This window comes from Dryobates pubescens, chromosome 22 (assembly GCF_014839835.1).
Source record: "Dryobates pubescens isolate bDryPub1 chromosome 22, bDryPub1.pri, whole genome shotgun sequence".
Taxonomy (NCBI): domain Eukaryota; kingdom Metazoa; phylum Chordata; class Aves; order Piciformes; family Picidae; genus Dryobates; species Dryobates pubescens.
In genome coordinates, this window is record NC_071633.1 from 19,640,913 (window position 1) to 19,660,065 (window position 19,153).

A 19,153-nucleotide genomic window follows, 5' to 3' on the forward strand; every position below is an offset into this window, starting at 1 on the left:
CAACTCGGGCAGGCAGCCCCCAGGCAGCATTTCTCCCCCCATTTAGTAGAGATTTCACCTGAAAAATAAACCTCAGCAGTCTGCAGCAGCTGGAAGGTGATGACTGTGGCTGAGGAGGAGCTGTGGATGGAGGCAGTGGCAGCTCAGTCAGTGGTGGGAGCTGAGATCTCATTCCAGGCTGTCCTGCCCCAGGGTCTGATCCTTGTGGCATTTGCAGCCTCTGCTACAGGGCTCAGGTGCTGGGAGGCCCAAACAGCTTCCCTGATGTGCTGGCAGCAGCCCAGGAGCTCCTGGCCCCTCCCTGGGGAAGCTCTCAGAGCTGGACAGCAGAGGGTGTGCTGGAGGGGCAAGAGCCAGAGCTGTGGAAGAGTTGCTCCTCGTGGTGCCAGCGTGGGGTGAGACGAGGATGGAGCAGTGCTGGGCGCCACATCCTCTGCTCTGGAGTCTCAGGTAGGGCAGAACCACTTTTCAGCTCTGGGCTGCATCCCTCCAGCTTTCCTCCTCCATGGGTGAGGGCTGTTCTCTCCTCCCAGGCTGGCAGAGCCATGAGCATCCTGTCCTGCCAGCCCTGGGGGCTGTGCAGCTGCAGGGCCAGATGGCTGTCCCACCACGGCTCCCTGCCAGCACCTCCTCCTCCGCCCCTGCTGGGCACCACGAGGTCTCTGTCGCTCTCCAGCAGCAGGAGTCAGCTCTCCTGGTTGCCTTTGGCATCCAGCTGAAAGCAGAGGAGCAGCAGCGTTTGCCAGGGTGCTCAGACCTTGGGGGCCCTTAGCCTGGGCACCCACACAGAAGCCTGGAGGAGGAGGTTGGGTTTCATCTCTCAGCACATTTGCTTCAGCTTTGCCCAGGAGGGGTTCAGACCAGCTCCAGCCTGGCTGATCTCACATCCTACCAAAGGGCTTGGAGGGAGAACTCAGGGCCCTGCCCCAGAGACCACCAATTCCTGTCTGCTCCTGCCCCATGCTCTGCTGAACTGAATGGTGGGAATGGGAACCCCAAGTCCCACCAAGGGGAAGGGCTGGAAGGGACCTCTGGAGCTCCAACCCCTCCTGCTGAAGCATCTGTGGTTGGCAGAGCCTCACCCTGCCCATTCAGCCCCCAGCTGTGCCCTGCAGCACTCTGCCCTCCAGCAGCAGCTCTGGCTTGGGTTCCGCAGCCCTCCTGCGGCGCTCTGCTGCAAGCCCAGCGAGCACCAACCTGCTGCCCCCAGAGCCAGCCCAGCAGAGGCACTGAGGAGGCCCCGAGTCTCTCCCCACCTTTGCTGTCTCTCTCTGGATCAGTGTCTGCATCTCCTGTGCCCAGCCCAGCAGCCCCACCAGCCTCTCCACGCCGCCGACCACGTCCCCCAGCTGGGCCACGTCGCTGTGGCGCCGGCGCTGCGCGAAGGGCCCCACCAGCTCGCGGTTGATGAGGACCCTGGGCACTGAGCTGCCCACGGCTCCTGCCAGGCTGGCAAAGGGCTCCACCTGAGGGGAGGAGCGCAGAGAGGGGCTCACCACCCTGACGGGCACCCCGGGCACCGCTGCACGCCGAGCTGCAGCCAAGGGCTGACACTGGGCTCCGCCAGCCCAGGAACAGGCCCTGGCTGCCACCAGCTACCCGGTGGCCTCTCCCCAGGTAGCCTCAGAACTCCTCCCTCACCCTCCAGCTGCCAAGGTGCCCACCCTGACCAGGAGCGGGCAGGAGGCCTCTCAGTGCATGCTCCTTTCTTACCCAGCCACCCCCCGTTTCACCTCGCTGCCCCAGCCCCGCTCTGCCCTGCTGCCCGACCTCCAGGGAGGTGCCGATGACCAGGAGCAGGTCTGCCAGGGGGAAGTCTGCCAGGTGCAGGAGGAAGCGCTGGGGCAGCTCCTCGCCGAAGAAGACGATGTCAGGCTTGACCAGGCCGCTGCAGGTGGGGCACTGAGGCACCCTGCCGGCCATGACGTCCCCCTGCAGCAGGAGCAGCGCTGGGGACCCAGGCTCCCCCGGCCCGGGCCCCCCCAGCAGCACCTCCTGGCGCCGGGGGCACACAGACAGCCCTGCCCCAGGCTCTCCCTGCCCAGCTGCTCCACTCACCCTGAAGTCCTCTCCCGGGAACTTCCTTCGACAGACTGTGCAGGTGGCAGTGGCAAAGGTGCCGTGGGCTTCCACCAGCCTGTCGGGAGGGATCCCAGCGGCTGGAACACAGGGCAGGGCTCAGCCCGAGGGCCTGGCCCCGGCGCTCCGGGCTGGGCAGCGGCCGGCCCTGCCTCCTGCCCTGCTCCCCGCCCCTGGGAGCCGTGCGGGGCGGAGCTCACCGCGCTCCAGCCCGTCGATGTTCTGGGTGTAGAGGCGCAGCAGCAGCCCTTTGTCGTGCAGCAGCCGCAGGAAGTAGTGGGCGTAGTTGGGTCTGTAGTTGCCAGGGTAGAGCTCCTTGGCCAGCGTGAAGAAGGGCTTGGGGTTGGCAAAGAAATACATCAGCTCGAAGATGGCTTCTGGGTAGGGGATGTCATACTGTGCCAGGTTGCTGTAGAGGCCACTCCCCGGAGACCTGGAAAGAGACAGCAGGGCTGGAGAGAGCAGGGAGGGCAGCCTCCCACCACAGAGCCACACCAAGAGGTGACAGAGCAGGCAGCCAAGTCCCTGGGCTCGCTCTGGCTGCTTTGTGCTGTGCATGGTGCATCAGCAGAGCAGCTCAAACCACCCCTGCACAGAACCTGCCTCAGCCCCTGCCCTGCTGCTAGCCCTTGTCTCCAGCTGCAGAGCTGTGCCCACAGGCAGAGCAGGGCTGGAGCACCCCCAGCCCACGACCACGGTGCCTCTCCTCTGGTGGCTGAGGTGGTGCAGGGAGTGCAGCCACAGGATCAAGCAAGAGGAGTGACCTAACCAGCCTGAGGCCCTGGGCCAAGGAATGGCTTAGGGTCTGGCAGTGCTGTCAGCCTGCCTGGGCTTCAGACCACCTCTAACCTCTGACAACAAAGCTCTGCCAGCCCCCAGCCCCCCTTCAGCCAGCAGAGAGATGGACATCTCCTGTAGGCCATTCATCCCATCCACAGGTGAAGAAGGCCAAGAGGGGGGACTGGGACTACTTCTCAGGCCAGGAAACGAGGAGGAAGAGGAAGAAGAATCTAGAAAGCAAGCAGGTGACCAAAGCAGAGCCTGGGGCCAGGACCAGCTGAGCAGCGCGGCCAGGGAGGGAGCAGCAGCAGGACCAGGCAGGCTCCCGGCACAGAGGAAGCCAGGCGGGGGTGGAGGAGCAGCAGGAGGCATTACCTGAAGTCGGGGATGCCGCTGGGGGTGCTGATCCCCGCCCCTGCCATCACCACCACTCGGCGCCGCTCCTGCCGCCGCAGCTGCTCCGCCACCTCCTGCAGGCTGAGCTGCCGCTGCCGGCCGCCGCCCGCCCCCGGGGCTGCGCGCAGCAGGAAGGGCCTGGCCCCCTGCGGCCTGCAGCGGACAGAGCACAGCAGGGAGCAGGGTGAAAGCTGCTCTGGGGACAACACCACCGCAGGAGGGAGGCAGAGGGGTCCTGGGCAGGCAGCGCTGCTGGTGCTCGGCGAGCAGCAGCTCCTCGCTGCCAGGCTGGTCCATGCCCAGCAGCAGCTCCTGCCCCCTGTGCCTTCTTATGGAGGTCTCCGAGTGCCAAGTCTGGCACCCTCTGAGAGGGGTTTTGTGGAGAGGGGCAGGGCCCTGGGGCTGCAAGCAGCAGCAGGAGGACTCCCAGTCGCTCTGCACTGCCCTGGGGACACTGAAGGCTCCTTCCCCTGTGCTCGGTTCTGGGAAGTCTCCAGCAGGGAGCTGTGGTGGCTCCGGGACAGTGCTGCCCAGCTCAGCACAGGAGCTTCCACCTCTCCCTTTCCCCCAAGAGCTCTGCAGCTGCCTGGAGGCACTGCAGGTCAGCACCAGGCAGGAAGGGGCTGAGAACACTCATTGTCATCCCAAGGAACAGCTTCTCCCCTGACAATGAGCAGTTGCTGCAGCAGGACACGGAGAGCAGGCCAGAGGAGGCGTGGGAATGCCCAGAGCCAAGGACTGCTGGATCTTGGCACCCTGCACACTGCAATCAGGAGCTGAGTGTGCCCACAGCCCCCCGGGACCGTCGCTGCCTTCCAAGGACGTGGCTTGGCCTCCCCACAGCAGGTTCCCAGGGAGCTGCACCCTGCAGTGCTGCTGGCACTGAGGCCTCTGCAGTAACTCTACCTGTGGAGCTCCCAGGGACCCGGCAGAGGTGCTGCCCACCACCCCACACCCTCACTGCAGCGCTGTGGGCTCCTCCCCTCTGCCACCCCAGTGGGCACCAGGCCCTCCCTGCTGACCCACAGCCTTACCTGTGTGCTGCAGGGCCAGCTGCCCCCCTGCTGTCCCCACAGCAAAGCCACCCGCTGCTGCTGCCAGCCCTGGGGCCATGCTCCCACAGGCTCCTCCAGGCTGCAGGGAAGCAGAGAGCTGGGAAGGACAGGGGAGGGTGAACTGAAACCCAGCATCAAAGGAGGGGGCTGATGATCCCCTCAAAGGAGGGGGCTGATGATCCCCTCAAAGGAGGGGGCTGATGATCCCCTCACGTGGAGTAGTTTGGGGTGGAAAGGACTCTAAAGCCTGTGGAGCCCAACCACTGCCAGGTCACCACCAAACCACCTCCCTCAGCACCCAACCTGCAAGGTTCAGAACCCCCTCCAGGGATGGGGACTCGCCCCCTGCCCTGGGCAGCCTGGGCCAGGCCTTGACAGCCCTCAAAATGAAGACATTGCTCCTCCCTCCTGTCCACACTACACCTCCCCCCGGGGCAACTCAAAACCATTTCCTCTCATCCTGGCACTTGTTCCTTGGGAGAAAACCCAACCCCCACCTGGCTCCGACCTCCTTCCAGGGAGCTGCACAGAGCCAGCCTCTTCTTCTCCTGGTTGAACGCCCCCAGGCCCCTCAGCTGCTCCTCACCACCCTGTTCTCCAGACCCTTCACAACTTCCTGGCCCTTCCCTGGGCACCTGCCAGCCCCGCAGTATCCTTTCTGGAGTGCAGGGCCCACAGCCGACCCCAGGCCTCCAGGAGTGACGATCCCTGCGCTGGTCCCGCTGGCGCAGGCCAGGCTGCTGCTGCGCTTCTCGGCCCCCGGGGCACAGCCTGGCTCCTGCCCGGCCGCTGTCACCTGCAGCTCCTTTTCCACCGGGCAGTCCCCAAGCACCGCCCCCGGCCTGGGGCCTCCCTGGGGCTGTGTTCCGCAAGGGCAGGACGCGGCCTGGCTGAGCCTCATCGCACCGGCCCCGGGCCAGCGACCGGAGCCCGCGGGCTCGCTCCCTGCCCGGGCTCGCTCCCTGCCCGGGCTCGATCCCCCTGCCCGGGATCCCCCTGCCCGGGCTCGCCCCCGTGCCCGGGCTCGCTCCGCCTGCCCCCTGCCCGGGCTCGCTCCGCCTGCCCCCTGCCCGGGCTCGCTCCGCCTGCCCCCTGCCCGGGCTCGCCCCCGTGCCCGCTCGCGCGCTCACCCGCCGCCAGCAGCCGGCCGCCGCGCCGCGCGCCGCGCTCCATGGCCGGGGCCGCGCTCGCCGCCGGGCACCGCGCGCGGCGCTACCGCAAAGCCTCGAGCAGCCGCGCGCGCAGCCCCGCCCCCACCCCCCGGCGCCGCGCCCCCCCCGCCGCGTTTCGGCTTCTTCCGGGGGGTTCGCGCGGAGGCCGCGGGCGGGCGGCGCGCGCGGCGTTGCCGCGGTGACCGCGACGCGGGGGGGGGGGGGGGGGGGGGGAGCGGCGCGTGCAGGGGGAGCGGCGCCGAGGGGCCCTACGGTACCCAGCGTGCCCCGCGTGCCCCGCGCGCTGCCGGAAGTGAGTGTGCATTTCCGGCGGGCGCGAGCGCGGCCGGCGGCCCTGCACCCCTGCCGCTGCCGCCGCCATGAAGGACGTGCCGGGCTTCCTGCAGCAGAGCCAGAGCTCGGGGCCGGGGCAGGCCGCCGTCTGGCACCGTCTCGAGGAGCTGTACAACAAGAAGTGAGCGGGGCCGGGGGGGCTGCGGGGCCGGGGGAGCTGCGCCGCCGACTCCCGCGCCCGCTGCGGGGGCCGCCGCCCTGGGCCCGGGGCCCCTGCCTGGCCCGGGGCCCCTGGCTGTCCCGGGGGCGCTGCTGTGGCGCTGCCCGGCCAGGCTCTCTCCCGCAGGGAGGAGACTGTGGCGGCCTGGCCCCCAGAGAGCGGTGCTCCGGGGCCGGACCGGCGAGCCCTCCGGGGGCGGGACGGGGCAGAGCCCTCTGCGTCCTGCTCGTGCCGCGGTGATCGATAAACCACCTTGCAGGCAGCTGTGGGAACCGGGCAGTAAAGCATCCCTGCATTGTGTTCCTGGGGATTGCTGTATGTCGAGAGAAACTTTGGAGTGAGGATGCTGAGCCCTGGAGCAGGCTGCTCGGGTTGTGGAGTCTCCTCTGGAGAGCTTCCAACCCCCGCGGCCGTTGTGCCCCTGGGCAGGCTGCTGTGGGAGCCCTGCTGGAGCAGGGGCCTGGGCTGCCTGCTCTCCAGAGGTCCCTTCCGACCCCAGCACGCTGGGACCGTGGGTTTCTGCCGCTGGCGTTTGTGAGTGGTTTGTGTCAGCAGTCCCAGCAGCACTGAGGCAGGCAGGGCCCACAGTGTGAGGCAGTGGATGTGGTGTGAGGTGAGGGCTGCTACAAAGGGTGAGCTCACTGAGTGACCTTCCTCTCTCCCAAGGCTCTGGCACCAGCTGACCTTGCAAGTTCTGGACTTTGTTCAGGACCCTTGCTTTGCCCAGGGAGATGGACTCATCAAGGTGAGTGCCTGGCTGCTGCCAGGGGTTAGGCTCTCTGTGGGGAAGAGTGGTGGTGGTCTTGTGCCAGTGAAGCACAAAGCCTCAGCTCGGGCAAGTTGTTAAACCAGGTGACTTCAGCTTCCTGGGGCTTGTGCTGTGGGTGTGAGTGTGCAGGGCCTGGCTGGTGTGTGAGAGTTCTGCTGCAGTGTGTCAGTGAAAAGCTTCACAGTGATTCTTCCCTTCGTTCCCTGGGGAGGGAGTGCAGGAAGGAAGCCTTCTGCTTTCCCTTTTCTCCCAGGGGATCTGCAGCTGCCAGTGTGGGATGGGTTGTGAGGTGGTCACACATGCCTCAGTGCTTGCTGGGTTTGTTTCCCTCCTCGCTGGGAGCTCCTGTTTGTGAAGGCAGCAGCAGGCTCAGGCCACAGTCACAGCTCTCTGTGTGCTGTCAGCCAGCCTGTGCTTCTGCTTCCTTTTGTGCCTTTAGGCTGTGATTCTCTCCCCCAGGAGCTGTCATTGCCCTGCTGAAGAGCTGTGGCTTTCCAGAGTCTCTCTTCCCAGCGTGTGCAGAGAGCAATGGGGAAGCTTGGGGCCTGTGCTCAGTGAGAACTGAGGCTGCCCCAGGCCAGCCCCGGGCAGGGAGATGCTGTGCAGCGGCTTGGGGGCTCCTTGAGGCACTCCTTGATGTTGGGAGGAGGTTGCAGAGATAGAATTAGCTCGAGCCAGCAGGTTTGGGCCCCTGGTTCTGCCCAGTGTGATGTTTGTGTGTGGGCTGCCTGCTGCTGGGGGCAGCTGGTGTGGAGTGCAGGGCAGTGTGGTGGCTGGAAGGGAAGGTCCCTGTGCCCTGACTGTCCCTGCCTTTGTACCTGCAGCTCTATGAGAACTTCATCAGTGAGTTTGAGCACAGGTGAGTTGTCTCCTGGGAGGGTTTGGGCTGCCCTGCTGTGGCTGAGGCTGCTCTGACAGTAGGCTCTCTGTTGCAGGGTCAACCCCTTGTCCCTGGTGGAGATCATCCTGCACGTGGTCAGGCAGATGACAGGTCAGTGGCCTTGGCTCTGCCTCCAGGGCTCAGCAGCTGGGGCCTGGGCATGCCAGCAGCTGAGCCCTCAGCTGGTGTCTCTGCTGTGCTGAGAAGGGAGAGCACTCACCCAGAGAGCTGCTGCCTGCCAGGGCCTGGGGGGCAGGGCCTGGGGGGCAGGGCCTGCTGTCAGTGGCACTGGGGAGGTTCAGCAGTGCTCTGTCTTTGGCTGAGATTGGCTCCAGGGGAGCTCCTGACTCTGTTGCTCTCTTTCCCCTTCCAGACCCCACTGTGGCCCTTACTTTCCTGGAGAAGACTCGAGAGAAGGTATTTCTGAAGGGGTTTTCTGGTAGCCCCCTGCAGGGACTGCTCTGTGCATGGGTGTGGAGGCTGCAGCCCTGCAGGGCAGGGGGGGTGAGGCAGGACTCCTGCTCTGGGAGCCCTGCAGGACTCAGGAGCCACCTGGCTGCAGGGTAGCTCTTCCTAACAGCTGTCTTTGGCTGCAGGTGAAGAGCAGTGATGAAGCTGTCATCTTGTGCAAGACAGCCATTGGGGCACTCAAGCTGAACATTGGGGACCTGCAGGTCACCAAGGTGAGCTGCTGGCTTCAGCTGGGGGTTCACTGCTGCCTGTGCTTCAGTCAGGTAGACCTCAGCCCCTGGGGGGTGAGCTGGGCTTCTGCTTGCATCCCAGGGGGCATCACAATGCCTCTGTGGTGCTTGTGGCCAAACCTCTGAGGGTTCAGGAGCCCTGGAGGTGCTGTTGGCCTGCAGCTGGTCCCTGCAGCTCTGTGTGCACAGCTCAGGAGGGAGGGGCTGCCCTGCCCCCATCCTCTTCCCAGCTCTCCTGAGCTGCTGCCGGGCAGCTGCCGAGCCAGAGCACCAGCAGCACTGGGGGTGGTGATCCCTTCCCCCCTGGGCTCTGCAGAGCCAGCTCTTACAGCTGCAGCTTTGCCTCCTGGAGCACCAATGGCTCTGGGGGGAGCACACAGAGGCTGTGCGGCTGCAGGGCTGCGTGGGGAGCAGAGCAGCAGCTGCAGGGCTGTGTGGGGAGCTGCAGGGCTGTGTGGGGAGCAGCAGCAGCTGCAGGGCTGTGTGGGGAGCAGCAGGGCCGCGTGGGGAGCAGCAGCAGCCCTCCCTGGCCTGCCGCCGCCGCGGCTTCTGCCGCTGCTCCGCTGGCTGCCTCGGCCCGGAGCCTCACGGAGCTCTGCGGGGAGCTGGGGGAGGGGCTGAACCTTCCCCTCCTGCAGGAGACCATCGAGGAGGTGGAGGAGATGCTGAACAACCTGCCCGGGGTGACCTCGGTGCACAGCCGCTTCTACGACCTCTCCAGCAAGTACTACCAGACCACCGGCAGCCACGGCTGCTACTACCGCGACGCGCTGCGCTTCCTGGGCTGCATCGACGTCCAGGAGCTGCCAGGTGCGCCCCGGCCCCGCCCCCGGCCCCGGCCCCGCCCCCCGCGGGAGCCCCGGCCCCGCCCCCCGCGGGAGCCCCGGCCCCGGCCCCGCCCCCCGCCCCCGGGGCTCCCCGCGGGAGCTGCAGATTCAAAGGCTGCTGCCGAGGCTGCTGCTGGGGGGCTGGCTGGCAGGGGGTGGTGAGGGGGCTGGGGGCTGGCTGGCAGGGGGTGGTGAGGGGGCTGGGGGGCTGGCTGGCAGGGGATGGTAGGGGGGCTGGGGGCAGGCTGGCAGGGGGTGGTAGGGGGGCTGGGGGGCTGGCTGGCAGGGGGCTGGCTGGCAGGGGGTGGTAGGGGGGCTGGGGGCTGGCTGGCAGGGGATGGTAGGGGGGCTGGGGGCTGGCTGGCAGGGGATGGTAGGGGGGCTGGGGGCTGGCTGGCAGGGGGCTGGGGGCAGGCTGGCAGGGGGCTGGCTGGCAGGGGGTGGTGAGGGGGCTGGGGACTGGCTGGCAGGGGGTGGTAGGGGGGCTGGGGGCTCGCTGGCAGGGGGTGGTAGGGGGGCTGGGGGCTCGCTGGCCTCCAGCTGCTCCCCCCGCCTGGCTTTGTCACCCCGGTGCTTGTTTCTCCCCAGTGTCGGAGCAGCAGGAGCGAGCCTTCACCCTGGGGCTGGCTGGGCTGCTGGGGGAAGGTGTTTACAACTTTGGGGAGCTGGTGAGTGGTGCTGCAGGCCCTCCCTGCCCAGGGCTGGCTGCTGCAGGCCCTCCCCGCCCAGGGCTGGCTGCTGCAGGCCCTCCCTGCCCAGGGCTGGCTGCTGCAGGCCCTCCCTGCCCAGGGCTGGCTGCTGCAGCCCTGCTGACCTGTGCTGCCCCTGCAGCTGATGCACCCCGTGCTGGAGTCCCTGCGCGGCACCGACCGGCAGTGGCTGATCGACACTCTCTATGCCTTCAACAGCGGCAATGTGGAGACCTTCCAGGCTCTGAAGTCAGCCTGGGGCCAGCAGGTGAGTGAGCAGCCCTGCTCCTGCGGGCCTGGGGTCACTTGGGGCCGCTGGGCCCTTGCCCCTGGACCCCCAGCTCCGCTGCTCCGCTGCCCCTGGAAGCACCGAGACGCTTTGCCCCTCCTGGCAGCTCTGTTGGCTTCCTTCTGCCTTCCCCCTGTGTCTGCTGGGTTGAAGGGAGGAAGGAGGAATCCAGGGGCACCCAGAGCCTCCCTGTGGTGCTGCCCAGGAGCATCTCTGGGTTTGTTGGCACTGTGCCCTTCAGCCCCAGGGCTGAGCTGCTTGCAGCCTGGAGTCCCAGCTCGGGGTCGGAGCGGATCAGAGGGTGGAGCAGCATCCAGAGGCTGCTTTCCCCTGGGTGCTGCTGAGTGCTGCCTGCCCTGGCTCTGGCAGGCAGCAGTGATGTGCAGCTGGGCTGCTGTGTCCCTTGCACAGCCTCAGGGCACAGGTTGCCAGCTCTCTAAAGGCTTCCTTGCAGTGGGCATTCCTTCAGGCCTTGGTGTGTGGAGGCACTGCCAGCTGGGGGTGCCCTGGCCTGCTCCCTCCTCAGTGAGGCCTTTGGGTCCCCAAGGGGCTTAGCTCCTGTGTGCAGCCTCCCAGGCTGGGAGGGAAGTGGTGATGAAGCTGTTGTGCTCTGTCCCCTTGCAGCCAGACCTGGCTGCAAATGAAGCACTTCTGCTGCAGAAGATTCAGCTGCTGTGTCTGATGGAGGTGAGCTGGGGCCTGGGGGGACTTAGAGGTGGGAGGTGGAGAGGAGCTGCTGCAGCCACCTCCTGGCACAGGGTCTGTCTGTGCTGGCCTCCTCCCCCCTCCCTGACACTGCTGCTGCAAACACTCCTCTGGCAGCTTTGCCTGCAGGTGCTGCCCAAGGGCCAGGGAAGGCCTTGAGCTGTGCCTGGCAGGGGTTTCAGGGGGTGGGCAGAAGGAGTTGTGTTGGGAGGGTGGGAAAAGCAGCTCTGCTGCCAGCACCTGGCTGTGAGCAGGTTGCACCACCCATGGCTGCTGTGGTACCTTGGGGCTTTGATGGGCACTGAGACCTTCCAGCAGAGCCTGATCTGCTGTGTCTGGGGAGAGGGCTCCTGGGGGAAGGTGCTGCTGGAGCAGGCAGCTGTGGAGGGCAGGGCAGGGGGGGCTCTGCCACTCCTCTCTGCTCTGTTTTGCTCTGAAGCAGTTTGATGAAGAGGTGGAAGTGAAGCTGCTGCAGGGGCAGAGCTGAGGGGCAGGGGGCTGTGGGGAGGCTTTGTGCCCTGGGGAGAGCTGAAGCTGTGTGGGGTTGATCTGTTGGGCTTTGTCACAGATGACTTTCACCAGACCTGCCAACCACAGGCAGCTGACCTTTGAAGAGATTGCCAAGAGTGCCAAAGTCACTGTGAACGAGGTGAGTGCTGCCCCAAGGCCTGCAGCTCCCAGCCAGTGCCCCAGGGCAGCTCTGAGGGGAGAGGTTCTGCCTCCTCTGGGCCATTTGCAGAGCTGTCTTCAGGAGGAGCCCCCTGGCCCTGCCCCCTGGTGAATGAGCTTCTGGGGATCCTTAGTCACAGTCCTGAGCTGGAGGAGGGCTCTGCAGGCCAGCTGTCCCCACCTGCTCTTGGCAGAGGCCTGGCTTAGGCTGTGCAGGGCCCTGCCAAGCCATGCTGAGTGCTTCCAAGCAGGGGAAGTGTCACCAGTGTTTAGCTCTTCTCACAGAGTTCTCTTCTGCTCTCCAGCTGGAGCCCTGCTGTGGTCTCCTGCCCCTTCCCTGTGCCTCTGGGTGAGAGTGCTGCCTCCTCCACTCCCTGCAAGTGCCTTTAGGTCCTGGCAGACCCCTGAGGGGCCCCAGAAGCCCCCTCTTAGCCAGGCTGAACAAGCACAAGGGCTTCAAGATGTCACCTCCTCAGCCTGCTGGTCTTGGCAGCCTGTTTGCTGCTGCAGTTCTGCAGTGCCCCCCTGGGCTGGCAGGGGCCACAGTGCTGCAGGAGGGAGAATGGCAACCCCTGGCCTGCTGGCTGTGGCCTCACTGCTGCAGGGCAGGGCACACCTCTGGCTCTTGCAGCTTGCTGTGCCCTCACACTGCCCTGTCCCACCAGGCTGTGCTCTGGAGCAGACTCACAGCCAGTCCCACCTCCACCTGTGCTGCTGCCTGGGGACCTCTCAGGTGCAGGACTCCATCCTCATCCTCACTCTCTTTCATGTTAGCCACCCTCTCCACCCTCCTCTCCATGGCAGCTCTTATGTGCAGCACATCTGCCTCAGTTTGGTGTCACCAGCCTGCAGGGGATGAGCTCAGCACCAGCCCCCAGGGAGCCCCCAGGGGCTCAGCCTGAGCCCCCAAGCACCTCAGCCTGGGGCTTCTGCTCTGAGCTGGTTCAGCACTTTCCCCTCACCCTCTGGGTAGGAGGCTCAGTTGAGCACTTGGCTCTGCAGGCACCCTCTGCCTCCTCACCCATCCCAGGTGGCTCAGGTGTCCCTGCTGGTCAGGCACAGCTGAGCCATGGCAAAGCTCTTTCCCCTGGCCTTGTCCTTCCTGGGATTGCAGAGGAGCAGGAGCCTGCTCCAGAGGAGAGGACTCTGCATGCTCAGAGGTGGAGTCTCAGGGCAGGGCTGAGCTGGGGAGGCTGCAGCTGCTCTGTCCTAGTGGTGTGCAGGAAAAAGTCCTCTGCAGGCTGGTGCCAGTTAGGGGTTGGCATCACCTGAGGGCACACAGGGTGGCTGCCACCCCCCTGACCCTTTGCTCTGCAGGTGGAGCTGCTGGTGATGAAGGCACTGTCAGTGGGCCTGGTCAAGGGCAGCATTGATGAGGTGGACAAGAGGGTGCACATGACCTGGGTGCAGCCACGGGTGCTGGACCTGCAGCAGGTAATGCCCTGGAGCCCCAGGCAGGGCTGCTGGCTGCCTGGGGCCCCTGCCCCTGGGCAGTCTCATCAATGCTTATCAATATCTGGGGGGTGGGGGGCGAGGGGAGGGGGCCAGGCTCCTCTGGGGGGTGCACACTAAGCCAAGGAGCAGCAGGTGCAGGCTGAAGGCTTCAGCTCAACATGAGGAGAAACTTCTGTCCAGAGCCCTGGAGCAGGCTGCCCAGGGAGGCTGTGGAGTCCTTTGGAGACATCCAGACCCCACCTGGGTGCATGGCTGTGCAGGCTGCCCTGCCTGCCCCTGCCCTGCCAGGGGCCTTGGACCCACTCACCTCTGGAGGTCCCTTCCAACCTCCACTGCTCTGTGGTGCTGGGAGGTGACCTCCAGATGGGAGCAGGAGCTGGGCAGGGCTGGTGCCTAAGAGCTGCTCTCCCTGGGCGCTGCTTGCAGCTGCTCAGGGAAGGGGCAGGCAGCTCAGTGTCCTGCAGGGGGATGTTTGTGTGGCTGCCCCCAGCCTGCAGGGGGCTGCTGGGGGCACCAGGGTCAGCCTGGGCTTGCCTTGCAGATCAAGGGGATGAAGGAGCGCCTGGAGTCCTGGTGCACGGACGTGAGGAGCATGGAGATGCTGGTGGAGCACCAGGCCCACGACATCCTGACCTAGAGCCCCTGGCACTGCCCCTGGAGAGCAACCCTGCTGCCTGTGCCAGCAGCACTCACCACTGACTGCCCTGCACCCCGTTGGAGGGGAGGGTGGGCAGAGGAAGTGACCTTTTGCTGTCAGCCCTTTGGTGCTTGGAGGCAGGATGTCCCTACCTGCTGCCAGGGGTGCCACTGACCAGGGGGCTCCCATCCTGCTCTGGCACGGCAGGGCTGAGGCTCCTGGTGGTGCTGGGGGGGCAGCAGGCTGTGCTGGGGGCTGGGGGGGGGCAGCAGGCTGGGCTGGGGGCTGGGGGGGGGCAGCAGGCTGTGCTGGGGGCTGGGGGGGTGGCTTGCTGGGTGCAGGGGCGGCAGAGGCTCCTGCTGCTGTTGTGTGGAGCAGGACCCGGTGGTGTTGGCCTTAGGAGGCCTTGACCTTCCCACAGGCCTCTCCCCCTGCCCCTGCAGCAGCACTCCCCCAGACCCTCTCTCTCCCTTTGCTCTCTGCCTCCACAGCCCCTCCCCCCCTGCAGCAGGGCAGTGTTCCCTCCCCACAGGGCTTCTGCAGGGTCACTGCTCAGTGGCTGTGTTTGTCCTCGGGGGTGGTTGTCTCTTCCCCACACTCTGTGCTGAGGTGAGGTGCAGCAGCACTGCTGAATAAACTTCTCTGCCTTCCCTGTGCCCTGCTGCTGGCTTTGGCCTCTGCAGGGCCAGCAGAGAGCAGCCTCTGAGCTGCCTTGGAGCGTCCTGCTACAGACCCTCTGCCCAAGAGCAAGGCTCCAAACGGCTGCTCCAGAGAGTTGCTTGGAGTGGAGCCCCTTGGCCTGTGCTCCCTGCAGCTCCCCTGCAGGAGGCTGTGCTCCTGCTGCCTTTCCTGCAGCTGAGTAAGCACCCCTGGGCCAAAGAGGCTCCCCGAGGCCTCAGGCTCCTGTCCTGCTCTGGCCTCCTCACTGCTGCTTCAGAAGCAGCCAGCAGCCTCAGGGCTTTGCCTTGCTGCTGGGGGGGAAGTTGTTGTGGAAGCCTGGCCAGGTCCTGCTGCAGAGCCTCCTGCCTGCAGCAGTGTCCCCAGCTGGCTGTCAGCTGCAGGCTGGATGAGGGTCTCTGGACCCCCTCCTCCAGATCACTGGGAAGGCTCTGAGAGAGCCCTGGGGGCAGCAGCAGCCCCCAGCTGGGTTGGACTCCACTCCCCCCACCCCGCAGCCCAGGAGCAGCCAGGCTCCCCCGGAGCTGCCTGGGCTCTGCGCTGCACTTCCCTGCTCCTGCAGAAGGTAAAAGCTGCAGGGGGAGCCCCGGACCCCCCCCGGACCCCCCCTGCCCCCCGCGGTGAAGCAGAGCCGAGCAGCCCTGGGGCTGAGCGCTTGGTGACCTTTACTGAGCAGGCTGGCAGGGTCCTTCCTCGGCGCGGCGCTCCGCGGCCCGGCCCGGCTCGGCTCGGCTCGGCCCCGCTCACTCGGGCCGGCTCCTGTAGTGCTGCACGTGTGCCAGGACCCAGGCGCTGGGGGCCAGGAAGGACACGAACAGGGCAGCCATGGCCAGGGCTTGCTCCTGCCGGGGGAGAGGGCCAGGCTTAGCGGGGGCTGCAGCGGGGCTGCTGCCTGCTGCTGCTCCCGGGGCAGGAGGGGGAGCGCGGGGGGCTGTGTCCCCCCGCCACGGGCACCCGGGGGCAGAGGGAGGGAGCCTGGGGTGAGCAGAGCGGCTGCCCTGGGGCTCGGTGGGGCTCTCCGGGTCTGTCCCCACCGCACTCTGTGTCTCTAGGGGGCAGAGGGCAGCAGGCAGGGCTGCAGGTGCCGGCAGGGCTGCGGGAGCCGGCAGGGCTGCGGGAGCCGGCAGGGCTGCGGGTGCCGGCAGGGCTGCGGGAGCCGGCAGGGCTGCGGGAGCCGGCAGGGCTGCGGGAGCCAGCAGGGCTGCAGGTGCCGGCAGGGCTGCGGGTGCCGGCAGGGCTGCGGGAGCCGGCAGGGCTGCAGGTGCCGGCAGGGCTGCGGGTGCCGGCAGGGCTGCAGGTGCCGGCAGGGCTGCAGGAGCCGGCAGGGCTGCGGGAGCCGGCAGGGCTGCGGGTGCCGGCAGGGCTGCAGGTGCCGGCAGGGCTGCAGGAGCTGGCAGGGCTGCAGCAGCCACCAGCCTGACCTTCAGAGGGCTTCGGGCAGTGACTGGCAGCCAGCAGCCTCTTCTATTTCTGGCTGGGCTCGTAGGGCCCTGGCACCTTTCTCTCTTTCAGGGCTGGGAAGGGCATCCCCAGGCTCCTCTGCACTGAGGGAAGGCAGCAGGGGCTGAAGTCCACCGGGGTGACCCCAGCCAGGACTTGGGGTGACAAAGCTGCTCTGTTTCCAAGCTCCTTGCAGCAGCCTGGCAGGGGCTGCACAGCTCCTGTCTTGGTGGCATCCTCCCAGGGGAAGGCTGCAGGGGCTGACAGGCTCTGGCTCTGCCCGTGGGGGGACAGCTCCGGGGTGAGTGGCCCATGGCAGGGTGAGGACGGTGAGACCCAGGCCTGTCCCTGGGCTGGCAGCATGCCCTGAGGGACTGGCAGTGCTATGCCCACCCCGAGGTGCTCAGGCTGCCCCACGCCTTGCCCTCCCTGGGGGCACCCTGGGCTGCAAGGGACCCTCAGCAGGGACCTCAGAGAGCTGGAAAGGGTAACATAAAATGGAATCATTTTACTGGCAGGGGAGCAGGCCCTGACACCCCCCCCCCCCCCCCCGTGGGGCACAGGCTGGAGCTGGCACTGCTCTGGGGGCTCCTTCCCTCCTTTCCCTTCCCCTCTTCACTCCCACCAAAGAGAATTTGGCTCTAATGGGGGTGGGTGGGTGGTGGTCATGCCCCTGGGAGCAGGTGGCTTCCCACCCCCCCCATTTCCAGCCCCCCCAGGTTACTCACAGCAGCAGAGACCTGGTGCTCAGGGGGCCTGGAGCTGATCAGTGCCCGGGGGCTGCGTGGGGCCCGCAGCAGGGAGCGCAGCAAGGCTGAGCCCTGCCGAAAGCCCAGCATGGCTCTGGGGTGAGTGGCTGCTCTGCCCGGGGCTGCTCTGCCTGGGGCTGCTCTGCCTGGGGCTGCTCTGCCTGTGCCTGCCTGCAGCTGTCCAGCCTGTCACTGTCACCACTGTCACCACTGTCACCCCCCTCCCTGCTGCCACCCCCCCCAGCACAGGGCTTGCTGCTCTCCCAAGGGCACAGAGCTCTCCAGCTGCAGGCTGTGCCCAAAGTCCTCACAGCAGTTGTTGTTTTTTCTTTCCTTAAGCTTTTTTCCTTCTCCTCTCAGCCCCCAAAGCCCCTGGCCCACTCCAGCCAGGAGGGACCTCAGTGCTGCTCTGCTGGAGAGCTTCCTCTCCCTGGCTCCTGAGCTCTGCCAGCACTCAGACTCTGCCCAGGCTGCTGTGGTGTGAGGCAGAGCTCTGTGCAGGGAGCAGGACCCTGCTTGTCCTGCCCAGGCTGCTGCCTTCTCCACCTGCCTTTGAGGCTCAGTGTCTGCAGAGGCTCAGCCCCAGCTGCTCCTTTCACGGTGAGACCTGGCCCCAGGCTGCCTGAGGAGATCCACTGCCCTTGTCTGATCCAGGAGGGCTGCAGCTTGCACAAGCAGCATCCAGCCTGCCCCAGCCCCACTGCGGGAAGCCCTGAGCCTGGCTCTGGCTCCTCCCAGCTGGGGATGCTTGCCAGCAGCAGTGCTGGCCCTGCAGCTGCATCTCAGCCCAGCTGGGGATGCTTGTCAGCAGCTGTGCTGGCCCTGCAGCTGGGGATGCTTGTCAGCAGCAGTGCTGGCCCTGCAGCTGTCTCAGCCCAGCTGTGTCCTCACCCCTGCAGCCAGCCCTGCAGAGCTTGCCAGGGCTTGTGTGGAGCTGCTCAGAGCTCTTCCCAAAGCTGGGAATGCCAACTTCCTGACTCCTTGCAGCTCCTGGGGTGTCAGTGGTCCCAGGAGGCTCTTCTGCAGCATGGGGCTGGGCCCCTGGGGGGAGGTCAGAGCTCCCTTCCCAGCACAGCTGCCTCGGGACTGTTACCTCTGGTGGCCTCCGTGGGCTGCATGCGTGGGGGGTGGTCAAGCACAGCTTTGGTGACAGATGACTCCTGGTCTTTAAGAGCAGTGAGAGACTCCTGCCCTCGACTCTGCTGCCTGCAGGTAGCTTTCCAAAAGCTTCCCTGTGGCTCCCTGCCCAGCAGAGCCTCCTCCCAACCCGGTGACCATCGAGGATCTCCATCCATCAGGCAGGAGGAGGAGGGGCGACAGAGCCTCCAACAGCAAAGGCTTTCCTTGGGAGCCCCTGTGAGATGAGAGAGAGGAACTAGTGATGCTCAGGAGCCCTCCAGGTGCCAGCTCACACTCACTCTGCTTCCCCTTAGCTGATTTTCCAGGGCAGGGCCATGCTCAGCTGTGCCTCTGGGAGCTGCTTTTAGCGGTGGGAGTCCTGAGCCGGGCGTGGTGGCAGCAGTTCTCCTCTCAGGTAGGAACATTGCCCCAGGTGCTGGGGAGCAACAGAGGAGAGCTGCCCTGGCCAGAGGGCTCCCCCGGGGCTCCCCCGGGGCCCTGCTCACGTTTCCTGGGTGGCTTTCAGGGGAGAGATGGTCGGAGGCTGCTTCATCTCTCCCAGTGCCTCCTCCCCAGGGCACAGGACAGCCCCAGGACCTCTGCTGCCCACCACGGGTTGTGAGCTCCTCTGGGCAAGCACCTGGGGGGCAGGAGCCAGTTCTGCCTGCGGGGTTGGGGCTGTTTGGGTTGGGTTTGGATTGCTTTGGTTGTTTGGGTCTGGTGGTTGTTGTTTGCTTTGGGTTGTTTGGGGCTGGGGTTGTTTGCTTTGGGTTGTTTGGGGCTGGGGTTGTTTGCTTTGGGTTGTTTGGGTTGTTTGGGGCTGGGGTTGTTTGCTTTGGGTTGTTTGGGGCTGGGGTTGTTTGGGTTGTTTTGGGTTGTTGTTTGCTTTGGGTTGTTTGCGGCTGGGGTTGTTTGCTTTGGGTTGTTTGGGGCTGGGGTTGTTTGGGTTGTTGTTTGCTTTGGGTTGTTTGCGGCTGGGGTTGTTTGCTTTGGGTTTGTTTTGTTTTTAAGGAGGAGAGGGGAAAAAAAAGTTTAAAAAGTAAAATAAAACAAGAAAAAGGGTTAAAAAAAAAAAGCAACCCCAGGAGCGATTTCCTTCCTCCTGCTGCTGGGCGACTTCCGTCCTGCCCCGCGGCCAGCCGCAGCCTCTGCTCCGCCGCCGGAGCCCCGCGGCCAGCCGCAGCCTCCCGCTCGGCGCTGGGGGTTGCAGCTTCTCGGCGCTGGGGATTGCAGCTTCTCGGCAGGCAGCGCCAAGGTTTTGGTCCCAATCCCCCCTCCCCTCGGGCAGCGGGAGGCTGAGCCCCCCCGGAGCTGCCCGGGAGGGGTTTCGGTGCTGCCAGCCCAGCCGGGGAGGTGCTCTCGCCGCGCCGGGGCCACCCCAGCTCGGATTCCGTGTTGTAGTGCGTGGGGCTGCCAGGCACCCCCGGAGCTGGCTGCGTGTCCGGTGCTCGCTCCGCTGCCTGCCTCTCAACGCCTTGCAATGTCTTTTCGTACAGCAGGGGGACAGAAAGCTGCTGCCCCGGCGAGCCGCCGCCCGGAGCCCAGCTGGAGGTGCAGGAGCGAAGGGGAGC

The 19,153-nt window shown here is 66.1% G+C and overlaps 2 protein-coding genes and 1 long non-coding RNA gene across 3 annotated transcripts; 1 reads left to right on the plus strand and 2 right to left on the minus strand.

The window, feature by feature from the left end:
* Positions 1-685: 685 nt before the first annotated feature.
* On the minus strand, positions 686-3,362 carry SIRT3 (sirtuin 3). Its single transcript, XM_054171717.1, has 6 exons — positions 3,235-3,362; positions 2,280-2,512; positions 2,059-2,159; positions 1,771-1,932; positions 1,218-1,466; positions 686-715 (listed from the first exon to the last, which is right to left on the minus strand). Exons 1-6 carry the CDS (start codon positions 3,279-3,281, stop codon positions 686-688), a joined length of 822 nt encoding a protein of 273 aa, XP_054027692.1. The 5' UTR covers positions 3,282-3,362.
* A 9-nt stretch (positions 3,363-3,371) lies between these two features.
* On the minus strand, positions 3,372-5,556 carry LOC128898338 (uncharacterized). Its single transcript, XR_008462814.1, has 3 exons — positions 5,441-5,556; positions 4,290-4,407; positions 3,372-3,408 (listed from the first exon to the last, which is right to left on the minus strand). It is a non-coding gene; the product is annotated as an uncharacterized LOC128898338 (long non-coding RNA).
* A 211-nt stretch (positions 5,557-5,767) lies between these two features.
* Positions 5,768-13,633, plus strand: PSMD13 (proteasome 26S subunit, non-ATPase 13). The gene is made up of 13 exons (XM_054171758.1): positions 5,768-5,936; positions 6,642-6,720; positions 7,569-7,603; positions 7,680-7,735; positions 7,998-8,041; positions 8,221-8,307; positions 8,964-9,135; positions 9,741-9,820; positions 9,984-10,109; positions 10,755-10,817; positions 11,404-11,484; positions 12,822-12,938; positions 13,501-13,633. The coding sequence occupies exons 1-13, from the start codon at positions 5,842-5,844 to the stop codon at positions 13,594-13,596; spliced, it is 1,131 nt and encodes a 376-aa protein (XP_054027733.1). The 5' UTR covers positions 5,768-5,841; the 3' UTR covers positions 13,597-13,633.
* The last annotated feature ends 5,520 nt before the right edge of the window (positions 13,634-19,153 follow it).